This window comes from Talpa occidentalis, unplaced genomic scaffold (assembly GCF_014898055.3).
Source record: "Talpa occidentalis isolate TD23 unplaced genomic scaffold, MPIMG_talOcc4v2.1 talOcc4.16, whole genome shotgun sequence".
Lineage (NCBI taxonomy): Eukaryota > Metazoa > Chordata > Mammalia > Eulipotyphla > Talpidae > Talpa > Talpa occidentalis.
In genome coordinates this window covers 33,970,541-33,986,066 of record NW_023601653.1, presented here as the reverse complement: position 1 = coordinate 33,986,066, position 15,526 = coordinate 33,970,541, and the positions used below count along the sequence as shown (strand labels likewise).

At 38.6% G+C, this 15,526-nt stretch overlaps 1 protein-coding gene across 6 annotated transcripts in view; it reads left to right on the top strand.

Moving 5' to 3' along the window:
• LGR5 (leucine rich repeat containing G protein-coupled receptor 5) overlaps positions 1 to 15,526 on the top strand; it is a 120,607-nt gene that overhangs the window by 62,607 nt on the left and 42,474 nt on the right. For all 6 annotated transcript variants that reach the window (XM_037513983.2, XM_037513984.2, XM_054696226.1 and 3 more), the window contains exon 3: positions 8,714 to 8,785. In XM_037513983.2, the coding sequence (XP_037369880.1) occupies positions 8,714 to 8,785 (72 nt within the window). The remainder of the gene's footprint in view (positions 1 to 8,713; positions 8,786 to 15,526) is intronic.

Below are 15,526 nucleotides of genomic sequence, written 5' to 3'. Positions count from 1 at the left end.
CACTAGGATCTATGGAAACTTCACAGAAGAGAAAGGACTCATCCATTAATTAAATGTAGGAACTGAAAAGAAGGTCTGAAGGTAGATATGACTCTGAGTAAGATAATGAGATTAGGTGCCAGGAGATAGTGAGGCACAGTCAGTAGAAACAGGGAATTCAAGGCAAATAACTGGTATTTTAGAGGCAAAATAATGTCCTGTTCTGGATATATTAATTGCAAGTTGACAGCAGGACACCCAAATGGAAATGTCAATGACACAGTTGAAATGTAAACCTGGAGAACAAAGAGTCTGTTATATAGCTAATGATTGGAAAGTGCTTGGGCAGATGAGACCTTGCGAGGTGTAGCTCTGTGTTTTCCACTGTAGGATTCTACCTATATTAAAATCACCTGGGGCTACTTGTTGAAAAGGATTCCCAAATTCTAGGCCCCAGGAACTCTGATTCATGAAGTCTGGGTTGGAACCCAGAGATCTGAAATTTTTAAAGATTTCTAAGGTGATACAATGCACACTAAAGTTTGTGCACCATCATTAGAGAAGAAGAAAAGGTATAAGGATAAAAACTTGAGGAACATCTGTGTTTGGAGGATGAGACTTAAAACAGATGCTAACAAAAGGGCCTCCCTGATGGCACAAAGGGTTAAGTCTCAGCACTATGAAGCTATCCACAGCCTCTGCAGCACAAGTTCAACCCCCTGCCATGGAGCTAACCAAATGGTACAGCAGACCTCTCCTATCTCGCCTGCTGCTGCCCTCAGCAGTATATGTCAGTGGATCTGCCTGTTCTGCTTCCAACTCTGTCTCTGGTGACTCCTCTCACTCTCCCCTCCCCCCCACCTCTGGCCTGTACTCTGGTTCTTATATGCATAAATAAATAAATCTTTAATAAAAAAAAAAGAGGTGCTAATAGAAGAAAGTGAGATGAGTAGTGAGAGCAGTAAGATGGCATAGGATATAGAAGACAGAGGACTTTAGAAGCAGTTTTCTCATGGCCAATACCTCAAGTGATGGCCATCTGTGTCTTCAAGTTTTTCCTGCTTTAGATCAGTCGCTCCTGAACAACCTAAGCTCCAAACCAACCTACTTTTAACCAAAGTAATAGTTCAAAACTCAAATTTTAGACTAAAAAATGCCATGTTGTATCAATTTTCTTCTATAAACTTCTCTATGTAGACATGAGCCAATAATTGAACTTCCCTTAGGCTCACCTTCCCATCTTTGAAAAGGGGAACAATATTGTCACTTGTTTCATATGATTTTTATAATAAAATTTCATAATATATACTAAGTATTTAGCATTGTACCTAACATATATGGATTATTAAATGAAAGATAGGTGTTATTTGTGCCCCAAAGCATTGTAATGACATATTGAAAGTCCTCAAAAAATGCTAAATTTGATGCATAATGAAGAAGGCATATTTTTCAGCTGTCTCTGCATCTGGTTATATAATGACTAGCCTGCAATCTTAGAATGGTTTGCCAGATCTGAAGCAACTGTAGACTGATGGCAACTGTCTTTGAAAATAACATCAAATGATCAATCAATAAATATTGATTCAACTCTGGGCAGGCAATAGGATTCCTGACCTTAGGAGACTATAACCAAATCAAGCAGACATATGAAAGGGCAGAAAATGAACATTTATTAACAGCATTGTGTAGAATATATACTACAAGAAAGCTGATGTGAACTGAGGTAATTAAGAGAGACTTCAGAAAAGATTTAACAATTGAAGTTCATTACTGTGTTTAAGAAACTTACTTACCCAAAGGACACAGAAACATCAATTCTAAAGGGCACCTGCACCCCTATGTTTATCAAGCACTATTTACAATAGCTAAGCTTTGGAAACAACCCAAATGCCCAAAAATAGATGACTGGATCAAGAAGATGTGGTACATATACACAATGGAATATTACTCAGCAATCAAAAAAGATAACTTATGCCATTTGCAGCAACATGGATGGAGCTAGAAGGGATCATGCTCAGCGAAATAAGCCAGAAAGAAAAAGAAAAATACTTGGTGGTCTCACTCAGAGCAGGAATTTAGAAAACCTAAATAAGGGACCAGGAAAAAGACTAATTATAATAAAGTAAAAATCAAAATCAACAAGCAACTATAAACCAGAGACTTTGGGGGGGGAAGGAGGGGGAGAAGGGAGTAGGATCAAAACAAGGGTGGAGGGAATTGTATGGGGACTATAACCAAGATGAAAATGCATACATTGTGCAATAATGAAAAATGATGTAAGAAATATATAAAATAAAATTAAAAAAGAAAAAGAAAAAGAAACAGGTCTACATGCCCACTAAATTCTTTCCCTACTGACTGGAAGAATTCACTTACTTCATCCAGTGGTCTTCACCCTTGAACCTTCAATTCTGAATCTCTTTAATGAATCTCTTTAATGATGAAAAACAAAATGGACAGCTCAGGCCTCCCCGGTAGCTCAGAGGTTGAGCACTGGGCTGCGAAGCTGCTGGCAGCCTGTGCAGCGCCGGTTCGATCCCCCACCGCCAGCAAGTGTCCCACATGGCACGCAGACCTCTCCTGCCATGCCTGCTGCTCCCCTCAGCAGTGTGTTTTGTCAGTCTGCCTGTTCTGTTCCCCGCTCTGGCTCTGGCGAATTCTCTCACCCTCCTGCGCTTCTGACTGTACCCAGTGCTTGTATAAATAAATAAATCTTTTTTAAAAAAAAAGGCTAGAAAATAAGGGCCTCCCTGGTGGCGCAAGGGGCTATCTCAGCACTATGAAGCTATCGGCAGCCACTGCAGCACAGCATGAGTTTGATCCCTGGACAGGGAGGTGACCCACATGGCACAGCAAACCTCTCCTATCTTGCCGGCTGCTCCCCTCAGCAGTGTATCTCAGTAGATCTGCCTGTTCTGCTCCCCACTCTGTCTCTGGTGAATCCTCTCACACCCGTGGCCCCAGCATCTCTGGCCTACACCCCAGCTCTTATATGCATAAAACAATTTTTAAAAGTTTTAAATAATAATAGAAGCTAGAAAATAAAGTGGTAATTCCTAGGAGTCAGCGTGAATTTGGTATGAAGTGTCTTTTTTACTTTTTTTGAAATGTCTTCTTTTAAATCACAAGAATTATTGTATTCAGATTCATCCTGCTCTGTTATTTCAGCAGCATTGCTGTTACTAGATTATGGTAAGTGAAATAAGGAAAAGGACAATATTTTTCATTTTCTGTAAAACCTTTCTGAACTTTGATATCTTTATTTACAAAATGTGGACAATAATGTCCTCTGATCTACCTCCTGATATAAAGTATGGGAAAGTGCTTTTAAAATGTTAATGACATGTAATAAAGAAATCTGATAATAAATTGAAGAAAATGGGGCGTGGAAGATGAGGGAGAAATAAAGAAGGGTAAGCAGGAATTTCAGGTTAACAGAAAAAACAAGTTTAGGGGCAGAAAAAAGACCTTATTTTTAATGTAACCTTATTTTTGAAAAAATAAGTACAATGAGATTCTGGGAAGTTAAGTGACTTATGTTACGCGTCACAACAACTCAATGGTGAGAAGAAAACCCAAAAGGCATGGGGGGCAGAATAGAAGTCAAAAAGATACTCACAAAGCTGTCCCAGGAGACCTGCTGGAACTTGCCAGGCCTTCTCATGTAGCTGTGAAAATGCTACTTGGCTGGTGGAACACAGACAAAGGTCAAACATGGACCATGGTTCCCTGCACAGTCATTTCCCAAGGACCCCAATCAGACAGCAGGGTCAAGCACCCTGTTCTGCAACCATCCCAGCCTGATGGATTCACCATCTGTTCAGGCACCTTAAAGAGAACCTTGGAGCCCTTGGCATCATCCCCACAGATTTTTAATAGCTCACAGGAGAACAAGCTAGCAGAGAGACAGCAACTTGGGCCTGCAGCAACCCTGCCAATCTCTATAGGCTCTTTCTCCTTGAGCTTTCCCTGGCGATCTCTCGCGGTCTTTCTCTCCTAGCCATTATCCACCGCAGCCATCCCCTGTGTGACGCTGCCCTTATAGCCTCAGCCTCCAGGCCCAGGGGTGCCCGCTCATGCACAACAGGTGTCCACCATCAGGCACCCGTGCCCCACACCCACCTCCCAAGCGCCTTCTGCATTCAAGGCGGCAGGTGATAGCCACAGAGGGCAGCCGCTTAAAAGCCTGCTACAGGGTAAATGACTTTCAGGCTTTTCTGCCCTGGTCATTAAGATTGCCCTGCCTGATGGGTATCTGCATTTTGTTACATTGTTATAAGTTATATTGTTTACTTCTATGGGCCATGGCAGCAGTATTGAGATATTCACCAAGAGAAGCACAGGCAGGAGAGAGAAAGGGAGAAGGAGAGCCAGTGACACCCAGAGTGAAGACTTGCAGCAGAACTTGGAGGCCTCCTGCCCCCGCCCCCCACAGCACCCCTGCCCGCCGTGTACTTGGTTGCTGCACTACATGTAAAAGCTCAATAAAAGCCTGAGAAAGTCACTCAGGGCTCCAGGGCTCTCCTTTACCTGCCTGCAGGATCATAGATATCCTGCTCGGACCCTTCCTGCCGCTACACCTGCCCATCCCGTACCCTACACACCCCCTTTTATCCACACACCTCTCTCTCCACACCAATGTCAGAGAGGGGTAATCAACACCCACATCTGATTGCTTTGCTTTTGTCACTTCTGTAGGGGCAGGAATGGACCACGGTGCAGGTTTTCTGATCCAGCAGACCGGGTAAAGGAGGGATCAGAGTCCTTAGTGGCTTTTTGCAGGTCTTTTTATTGGGATTTACCCGGTACACAGCAGGCAAGGGTGCTGGGAGGCCGGGAGGCTGGAAGTCCTTCCAGCCCCCAGCAAATCTTCATTCTATCTGGGCTCTCTGGTGTTCTCTGCTTCTGCTTCTTGGCTTCTCTTTGGCTTCTTGGCTTCTTCTGGCATCCCCGTGACGCCGCCCTTAAAAGCCCAGTCTCAGCCCAGGTGAATCCCATCTACCTATGCCCACACCCTACTCCAGGTGCCCGCCATCAGGCATGCATTCAGGACAAGGATCCATCATCTATCCTGATGGCGGGAGGGCGGAAAAGCCTGACATTTTCTTTACCCTACAACTTCATTTTACAAAATGAAGCTACAAAAAAAAAAAAAAAAAAAAAAAAAAAAAAAAAAAAACCTCCTTTAAATTAAAGATTCAATGAAAGAAGTATTCTCCAAAATATTTTAATTGATTTTTACAGCATCCTCTTCATTGGCTTGAAGAGGAATACGGCCCCTGTAACTTCATAATATTTTTCCTTTTTAAGGCAGTTATATCAGGAAACCTAACAGTGATGGAATCATATGAGTCTCAATATACAGGAAGCAGTATCTTTAACAATAAAAATTATTTAATTATAATAAATTAAAATCAAAATCAAAGGGCAGCCATAAATCAGACATTCTGCAGGGTAGAGGGAGGAGAAAAGATCAAAACAGGGGAGGGAAGAGCACAAGGGACTGTGGTGATGGTGCACAGGTGAATTGGTGGTGGGAATTTCACAGGGACTACACCTGAGAGAAAAAAGCATACTTTGTACAAAAAATAAAACAAACATTTTTAATAATGCATAAAAAGATATAAAAGTTTTTTATTAAGTTGTTTTTACTATAGAAATGAAGGTGATGAAAGATATAGTCCTCTGAAATAATTTTATAAATAAAACAAAATAAACCTCTTGGCTAATTGGCATGTGAGTCTCCAGAGTTGGATCATGGTCACCCAAAGATTTGTTACTTGGTCGTCACGAAAAGATTTGTGTGCAGTTGCATTTATGCACTCACTTGAAAGTCTTTTTCCTTCCTATATGCCTAAATGTATTTAATTTTAAAATTACTAAAACTATCCCACATGGAAAAGAAATAAGTGGAGAAGGATGCAATGATTTCCTTAAATTGTTGTTTTTGTCAATGAGATAGATCTTCCATCAGCCCAGCAAACATCGAATAACACATCATAACTTCCTTTGTAAACTCCCCTGGTAACACAGGTCGGTGGTTGCACAGATTAGTTCTGAAAGTTCAAGGACTCTGAAAGTCCTTGTCCAGAAAAGAAAAACAATTTAATGGAGTGTGCTGTTTCAGGAAACATAACAGAAATGTAGTTACCCTAATAATAATTTAAACTAATAATAAAGTTTTTACTTTTTCCTTTCCATTTCCAAAATCAGTGTCTCCTAAACCATCAATCTCCTTGACACTAGCACAGCAGTAGGAGTTGACAAGCTGCCATTGTAAGGCCACCTTTCAGAACTCACAAATGTGCTGCTGCAGTGAGGATGTGAACAAGAGAGCTAGGGGGATTTGGGCTGAAATCGTAGTCACCAGTTTAGTTTGATCAGTTCAGCCATCTGCAATCAGCCAAGCCTGAGTCTCTTAAATCAGTAAGCACCTCTTTCGTATCACAGTTATACACAATCCTTGCATTTCTTTTCATGCAATACGGGACCACACGAAGGATCTTCAACGGGGCAGTGATATGACCAGTGCTGGCTTCACAAAGACCATCAGTGGCTTTAGAATGAGTGGGAGTAGGGAAAAACTGACTGTTCAGTGTGATAGTGAAAAAAGGGTTTTCTGCTAAGAGGACTTTTAGGAAATAAGAAAATAAAACACCTCTGAAATCACCCTGATCAAATATTAGCTGAATTACATGTGATTAACATATATCTGCTGAAGGTCTTCTGTGCTCTAGGCTAAGAGCTTACAAACTTTGCTGACCATACATGAGAAGAATGTATTTCTCCCCCTCAATCCAGTTTCACAAATATATTTGGAAACAAAGATTTCATAAAACAGTATTATTCTACTCGAGTAGAAAATGCATCCTGTTATTTTTCTGCTCTGTTATTTTTCTTAATAATATCCTGAGGCACTACATTTATTTATAGTTTGAAAAACACTATTCAGGCACCATGAGGAAGACAGGAGTAGAGTCCAAGAACTATCTGAATCTTAAAAATAATTTTATCTGTTAAGGGAAAGAGAATCAGATACAAACACAATACAAGGTAAGGAAATAATAGTGTTTGAGAGCTGGAGGGGACCTGAGAAGCCATCTTATCTTAACATTTCTTTTAATTCATGAGAAAATAAAACTCAGAAATATTAGCTAGCTTACTAACAGCTCACAGTAAGTTAGTGCTACAGACCCAGGTCACGAAGCCTCTTAGACGTTTCAAGTCTCTTCCTCTATAGTTAAAAAAAAAGGCAGGATGATGAAAGTTGTGGTATATTTTAATTTAATTCAGATTGAACAATTATGCTTTTTTTAAAAGATGTATTTTATTTATTTATGCATACAAAAGCTGGAGTGTAGGCCAGAGGTGTGGGGGTGGGAAGGTGAGAGGATTCACCAGAGACAGAGCAGGGAACAGAACAGGCAGACTGACTGAAATACACTGCTGAGGGGAGCAGTGGGCAAGACAGGAGAGGTCTGCTGTGCCATGTGAATCAGCTCCCTGGCCGGGGATCAAACTCCAGTTGCAGGGGCTGCGCATAGCTTCACAGTGCTGAGACTTCACCCCTTGTGCCACCAGGGAGGCCCCAGCAAATTGTGCTTTTGATACACATACCACAAATGCAATCCAGTAGTTCCATCTATGAAATGAGTGCCGTATTTATTTAAATATTCACTTATACTATATCATCAGTGGTGCGGGCAGGCAATGAGACAAATATAGAGTTGTACAATGAATGGCTCATTTCAGTGGATCTCTGTGACTGAGTTATCTCTCATTTGGAGATAATATCAGAAGTGTAAATTTGAGACTGCTGGGCCCTTCAGGAAGAGGCAATAGTCAAATGAACCACTTTGTGCTGAGCCACAACCCCTATTTCCATCAAGAAAACATGGAGGCTATCCCAGTTCTACCCACCGTTCTAAGATATGCTCAATAACTAACAAGATTCTGTGCTCATCCGAATCACTCTGTTGTTCTCACATTTTCTGTTGTGTGGGACCATCTCAAATCTGAGGTACAGCTTTGACATGGCTACCAAAAAAATACCAGGTGTTTCGTGTTCTACACTTTGTTGATCTTTCTGCATATGTGTCCTTTGTCCACTTAAAAAACTACTATAAAGGGAATTTTTCACATTTTACCAGTAAATGATGTCAAAATTTTCCACTAAATAAACCATGTTAAGATCTTCCATATGAAACACTCCTTAACTACTGTTTTCGATTTTTTAAGGCATTGCTCAATTAAAACATGTTAAATTAATTAAGCTACTCTACCCTTTTCTGGTTGAGTTTCTGGTTGAAAAAAAACTGATTGTAATAGTCTGCATTCCTATTTGCTAAATTTAATAGGAAGCTGTATGGTATAATTGCAACAGGAATATTCTCATGTTGATCTAATTTATTTATGTCTATAAAAATTAATTGTAAAAATCATGTGACAATCACATGTGTAAATACTTTTTAAAGGAGAGTTTTACATATAGTGTAAACTAAATGATTTATTGTAAAATAAGTAGTTTATTATATTTCTTCTTAGGTACTTCTTTTGCCAGCATTTTGATTAGAAATTTACAGAAATTTTTCACAAAATAGAAAACAAGTTCTTTACAGCTGCTTTTGGCATTTGTGGTTTGAACATAATCGTATTGCATTTTTTAACAACTAAATGAATTCCACATGAAGACCGCACTGTGTTCACTCTCTCTCCTCTCCCTTGAAACCCACAGACGTCTTGCCGGAAACGCTTTGACATACATTCCCAAGGGAGCATTTGCTGGCCTTGATAGTCTGAAAGTTCTGTAAGTAAACCTGGAATCATTTGTTCTGTTTCTGATTTTAGTGTCAAGTGGATGCTAATTAACTTGTAAAGATTGAGTTCCCCTAAAAAGCTGAGCTGTGGGATAATTCATCTAAATCCAAGACTACCTCCAGTGTGGCCATACAACTATGTTACACCTGGTTGAATTTGTGGGAAAAAAAAATTTGCATCTACTCTTCTAACTTCAATATCTAAAATTGCTTGTACGCTGCTAACCAGTGTATCAATGCAAACTATTATGAAGTTGTGGAGTGTCTTGAGTTCATTTTGATCCCAAGTCAATAAATTAATCACCATGATGCAGATGTAATGAGATCACAGCTTTGAAGTTTTTCAGAACTTATTTCCTTATGATGCACTGAATGAGCCTGGAGAGACAAAAAGGGACCCGGTCACGGGAATCCTGTCTGTTCTGTCAGAATACATGGACATTTTATGTGCTCAGCACGATGAGGAGTAAAGGCAGAGATGTAAGCAAGGGAATGGAAATTGAGCTCCGTCACTCTCATGGGAGGAAGAGTCAAGAAGAGAAAGACCCCAGCCAGGAATTGTGTTTACTCTTCCCTTTATTTTACTGCCTGAAAGACAATATTCAGTCAACAAATTCAATCATCAAACACTTTGAAAGTATTTGTTGTTAGAGTGGATGGTTTGCAGCCATGGTCATTCTGCCTGCCATACAGTGTTTTGGAAACACATGGAAACATCTTTTTTTCCATGTGATTGGTATGTGATAAACTGTCTTGTGATGTGCTGCTCAGCCCAGCAAAAAGGGTTTCCTCGCATCCACCTTCACTTTTGACTGCACTTTCATACCAAATGTAAATCAGTAATGTAAGTTATTAAAGAAATATTTGGATCTAGTAGGACCAAGAATGTGAAAGGCAAGATGGTGAACAAGACAGGCCTGTCCTCCTCTCATGGAACCTCTCTCAAATGTTTTATGAAGTCCAAAAGTCATAGCAAAAAAGAGAATTGATTATATTGAACATGGTAAGGAAGATAATATAAAAGTAATAATTGAGGCCTCCCTGGTGGCGCAGCGGTTGAGCGCTGGGTTGCGAAGCTGCCCGCGGCCTCTGCGGCGCCCGTTCGATCCCCGGCTGCTCCCCGGCCACCGGAGGAGGGTCCCACATGGCGCGCAGACCTCTCCTGCCGCCCGCTGCTCCCCTCAGCAGTACTTCGGTCCTTCTGCCTGCTCTGCTCCCCGCTCTGGCTCTCGTGAATTCTCTTCTGACTGTACCCAGTGCATGTATAAACAAACAAACAAATAAATAAATAAAAATAAAATATGCCTCTATTAAAAAAAAAGTAATAATTGTTTGGAACCCTGATCTATATAAAGAAGGTGAAAAGGACATACGTAAAAGAAAAGTAACAGTAATTTAGTTCATTAGATGGAGAAATGAAGTCATCCATGGCTAGGACTGTTTTAAATCTGAAATCTTGTTAACTGTGAGCACTGGAAAATCACTAATATTTAATACTATTATTCCTGCAAATATTGGCCTTAATAAAAAATATGCTATTAGTTCAGTATTACCAAATACCCAATCCACCAGTGGAATTTTGAGCCAGCCAATCCTTAACAAAGGTTCATTTTCTTGTCTACGCCATTTAGTCAATGAATGGTTCATTCTCCTGACACCTAGGGCCAGAACAAAAACCACCTGGAGATGATGGGTAAAATGAACCGTTGGTAAGTCACAATTAGTCAGTATCCCCTAATGTCCATGTAGACCCAGAGCACAGCCTTATTAGTTACTCTATATCTAAACACAGCACAATTAGGCAAAGGAAATACCTAAAGATCAGGCCATCAGTTGTTACAGAGTCCTCTTTCAATGTATTATTTCATTTCCCTTTGCTTCACTGTTTTTATTTAGTCCTGTTTACAAAAATGATATCCCAAATTTGTACCATTAGCATAACATGGGGATGCTGTTTCAAAAAGTATTTTAAAAGTTCCTCAGAGAAAGAAATTCTTTTCAAATGAAGTCATCCTTTGTTTCTGGAGAAAGGATTTCATTTTCTTTACTTGCCCATATGTGAATGATAACTGTGATGTTTTAAGTGTCTAGATCGTATGCAGTTCATGGTATACTCTGCTTATACGCCGTGCATTGAGTTAAAGAGTATTTGCAAAAGAAATCTGCAGCCGTGTTGTGAATACTTTCTGTTTTAATTGCACCACATAGGGCTGTAAACCTTTAATTATTTTGTCTCCCGCTGGAATATCTTAAACAAAAACAGAATTTTCTAATTGACTCACTAGAGACTTATAAGGATAAAATAGAGATAACTTGCTCTTGTGTCGTCATTTGAAAATAATTAAATAAAAATTCTTTAGTATGGAGAGATCAGGACTTAAGTGACCGTTTAAAAAATTATGTTTTTAGTGTTTTAGTGATAGAAATAGTTGAAAAATAAAGTCACTAAGAAGTAGCTCAGCATAGCTTTAAAAGTTATCATAAATAAAGCTCAATTAAGTTTCATTTTCTGAAGCCAGATATCTAAAACTACTGAAAAGTTTTGCATCTATTACCAAAATATCTTGTATCCTCATCAATTGTATGGTAATAGATGGAAACCCAACTCTTGATGGTGATCAAAATGTATTATATAAATGTTGAATTATAGTGCTATTCGCCTGAAAATTGTGTAACCTTTTAAACCAGTTTTCCATCAACAAATTTTTTTTGAAATGATCATCAGATATATTATTGTTTATTGATAGTCCCCATACTGTACATACTTATTTATTTTATAACTGGAAATTTGTACTTCTTTATCCTCGATTCACATTTTGCTTCCCAAAACTCCACTTCTCTGGTAGCTATCAATCTATTTTCTGTCACTATGATTTATTTTGTCTATTTTTTTTCACATTTTATTTAAATTTTATTTTTTATATTCCCCATACAATTACAACCCCCTTATTTTGACCCCAAGCCCTCCTTTCCCCGCCCTCCACCCCCCATACAGTGTCTCTGGTTCATAGTTGTTTGTTGATTTTGATTTTCACTTTCTTATAGTTATTCTTTTTCCTGGTCCCTATTTAAGTTTTCTAGGTTCCTGCTATGAGTAAGACCATCCGGTATTTTTCTTTTTCTTTCTGACTTATTTCGCTGAGCATGATCCCTTCCAGCTCCATCCATGTTGCTGCAAACTGCATGTGTTTATCTTTTTTGAATGCTGAGTAATATTCCATGGTGTATATGTACCACATCTTCTTGATCCAGTCATCTATTTTTGGGCATCTGGGCTGTTTCCAAAGCTTAGCTATTGTAAATAGTGCTGCTATAAACATAGGGGTGCAGGTGCCCTTTGGAATTGATGTTTCTGTGTCCTTTGGGTAAATACCTAGGAGTGGAATTGCTAGATCATATGGAAGCTCTATGTTTAGTAGGTCCAGAAATCTCCACACAGCTCTCCATAGTGGTTGGACCAGTTGGCACTCCAACCAACAGTACAGGAGAGTTTCTTTTTTTCCACATCCTCGCCAACATTTGTTGTTGCTAGTTTTTTTAATACATCAATAAATTTTTTAATGATAATAAATAAATATCTCTTAATCTCTACTCCAAGTTTCCAGATATTTTAGGAAGACCACATTTTAAGGGTTTCACTGATTAGCAAAGCATAGGACAATTCAGTACACACTTTTTACCATTAATATACTATCTTTGGAATTAAGATATCTGTTAAATCTATCATCTGTATGTAATAATTTAAATTTATCACACAATTATTGAGTGAATTAGAAAATGCTTTTGTGACACACAAATTATATAATGTTTAAAAACTGCTTAAAAAAATAAAATAACATAGAAATGTAAATTTTTTATATTCAGATAAATTATGTAAAATATGGAATTAAAGCTACAATGTTAACATTCCCCATACTATTAAATGTAATATCTCCCTAAAGCTTGACTTTGTTCATAAAGAATCAATACATCTAGAGACTCTTGATTATGAAATTTTTGTTGAATCCAAGTTAAATTTAATGAAATGACTTGAGTAAAACTATTGGACTACAAACGACATTATATTCCTTAGAAAACAGAATCTTAACCATCATGAGAAAATGATTATGATCTCATATTTTTGACATTTTGTTCATCGATAAACTTATATTTGTATATACAAGAGTATGATAAATATCTTCATATTTTAATCCTCAAATATATGCTCAATCAGATCATACTGTTCAAGTCCCATTAATTAGATAAAAGACCAAAGAGTCAGCAATGTTAATAGTTTGCTCACCAAGACTCAAAACTTAGGCCTTATCTCCAAGTTCCATCAATGTAGACTCAAGTTCAGGAGAAAGTATTCTATTAGTGGAATATTATTCAGCAATCAAAAAAGATAAACTCATGCCATTTGCAGCAACATGGATGAAACTAGAAGAATTATGCTCAGTGAAATAAGCCAGAAAGAAAAAGAAAAATATCAGATGGTTTCACTTATAGCAGGCATATAGGGGAACCAAATAAGACTTCAGTGTTAAAAAAAAAATTATAACAGTACAAAATACAACAAAGCAAAAATGGACAGTTATAAATCAGAGACATACTGCAGGGGAGGAGGAGGGAGAGGGATTAGAGAGAGGGAGGGAGGAGCACAGGGGACTGAGGTGATGGTGCACGGGTGCATTGGTGAAGGAAACTCTATGGGGACTACACTGAGGGGGTGGGGGGAAGCAAATGTTGTTTAAAAATGAACAACGATGTAAAAAATTTTAAAAATTAAAAATAAATTTAAAAAAGAAAGTATTCTATTAGCAATACACAGCAGGACATAGGGAGACTCTCAGTGTGTGTGGCCTCTGGCCCAGCAACTTCAACATCACCTGGGAGATTGTTAGAAATACAAATTCTCTGGTCCCTACTCAGACATACTGAACCAGAAATTTTGGGGGTGGGGCCCAGCAGTCTGTGTTTTAACAATCCTTCTAAAGGCTTCTGATGAACCCTAAAGTTTGAGAATCATTGTAATAGATTTTTCTTTTTTGCATATTAATTGATTAAAATGGCGTATCCAGTGTGCACTCATTATATTAACTTTGAGATTCATTATATTAACTGTATCGATTCACACAAAAAGGACCAGCCTTTATCAAATGCTTCTTACACAGCACGTATTGCTCTATGTATGTTCACTCTTGGGTCAACACAATAAGCCCTGGGGGCGGGGGGTGAATATTCTTTCTGGTCACTGAAACATGGAAAGATCAGGTGATTTTCCTGATGCCACACCGCTAGAGGCAGGGAAGTGGTAGCTGGATTGAAGAACTCATTTGAGAACCTGAGAATTTGTACTCAACAAATATTCCTCAAGAGAATGCTGCAAGGTGCAGTAGAAAGTTCCTCAATCCTGGAATTAGCACGCCTTGGGGTGAAGCCCAGTGAATAACCCAACTAAAAGGAACTTTGCTTGCTGGAGATGAGAGAATCAAGCAAATGGTTTCTGAAAAAAATCCAGTACAAGTTTGTGACCTAATAACTGGAAACATTTATTTAAATGTCTGCTTTCCTAAAATATTCTTCTGTCTCTGGTTTACACAGACCATGAAATATCTGGGGCAGGTGGCAGGGGTGAAATGTGTTGCAAAATTATTATGCTATAAACATTTATGGAAAAGTTTGCAAAATATAAGAATCTAATGGGAATTTTTTCCATCCTGTTTTCCCTCTGACAATGATATATTTTTATTTCATTATTGCTAGGTGTTTTCTATGGTGCCCATGTTTGGAAAAAAAATATGTTGAACTTAGAAGAGTAAAAGTGCAAATACTTCACAGAAATATTTAACTTTTATCAAAACATGACCATGCATAAGAAGGGAAATCTTTAGTAGACTCCTACTGTTAGCCTTATTTCCACTTTGTCTAATCTACACAGACATCAGAGTGATCCTTTAAAAATATAAAATCACGTCATTTCCCATCTGAGAGCCTACAACAAGAGTTTTGCATCACATTTAAAATAAAGCCTTTTTAAAATACAGAAGGAATAAATCTTGAATTCAATGAAAGAATTTAATGGTTACCAGAAGGAACAGGGAGGAGTGGAGGAAAAAGCGGATGGGAGAGAGAGGCAGATGGAAGCAGTTGGGCTATTGGCATGGATGGGTTTGGTGGAAGGTGAATGGAACATGTGCACATAGGGAAGGGGAAAAATGTAATCCCAAAATTAAAATTTAAAAATTCTCAAAAAATTTTAATTAAAGCAAAATAAAATAAAGCCTTTTCATGACCTGCAAGACCTCCATGAGAGGCCTCAGCTTCCCTCTCCCAACCTCCTGCTCTTACTCATAATTGATCCTTCGCTGCTCCTTTTACCAACAAGCATGTTCTGGCCTCAAGGCCTTTGCACTTGCTCTCCCATCTTTCTCAGTGTTTTTTCCCAGGTGTTCACATGATTGACTCCCTGACTCCATTCTGGTCTCTACTCAAATATCACCTCCTCAGAGAAAACCTTCACTGACCTTTAAAATAAGTTCTTATGCCACTTTACCAGCTATCCCAAATCCATGTTTTGTTTTATAGTACCTATCACTTACTTTATGTTATATATCCATTTGTTGACTTCACTCCCCATAGGAATTTAAACTCTCTAAGAGTCAAGGCTTTGTTGATGCTCTGTTTTCTCTGACACCTAGAACAGTGTCTGGCACTGCTATAGCCAGTTGTCGTTATTTATTGTTAACTTT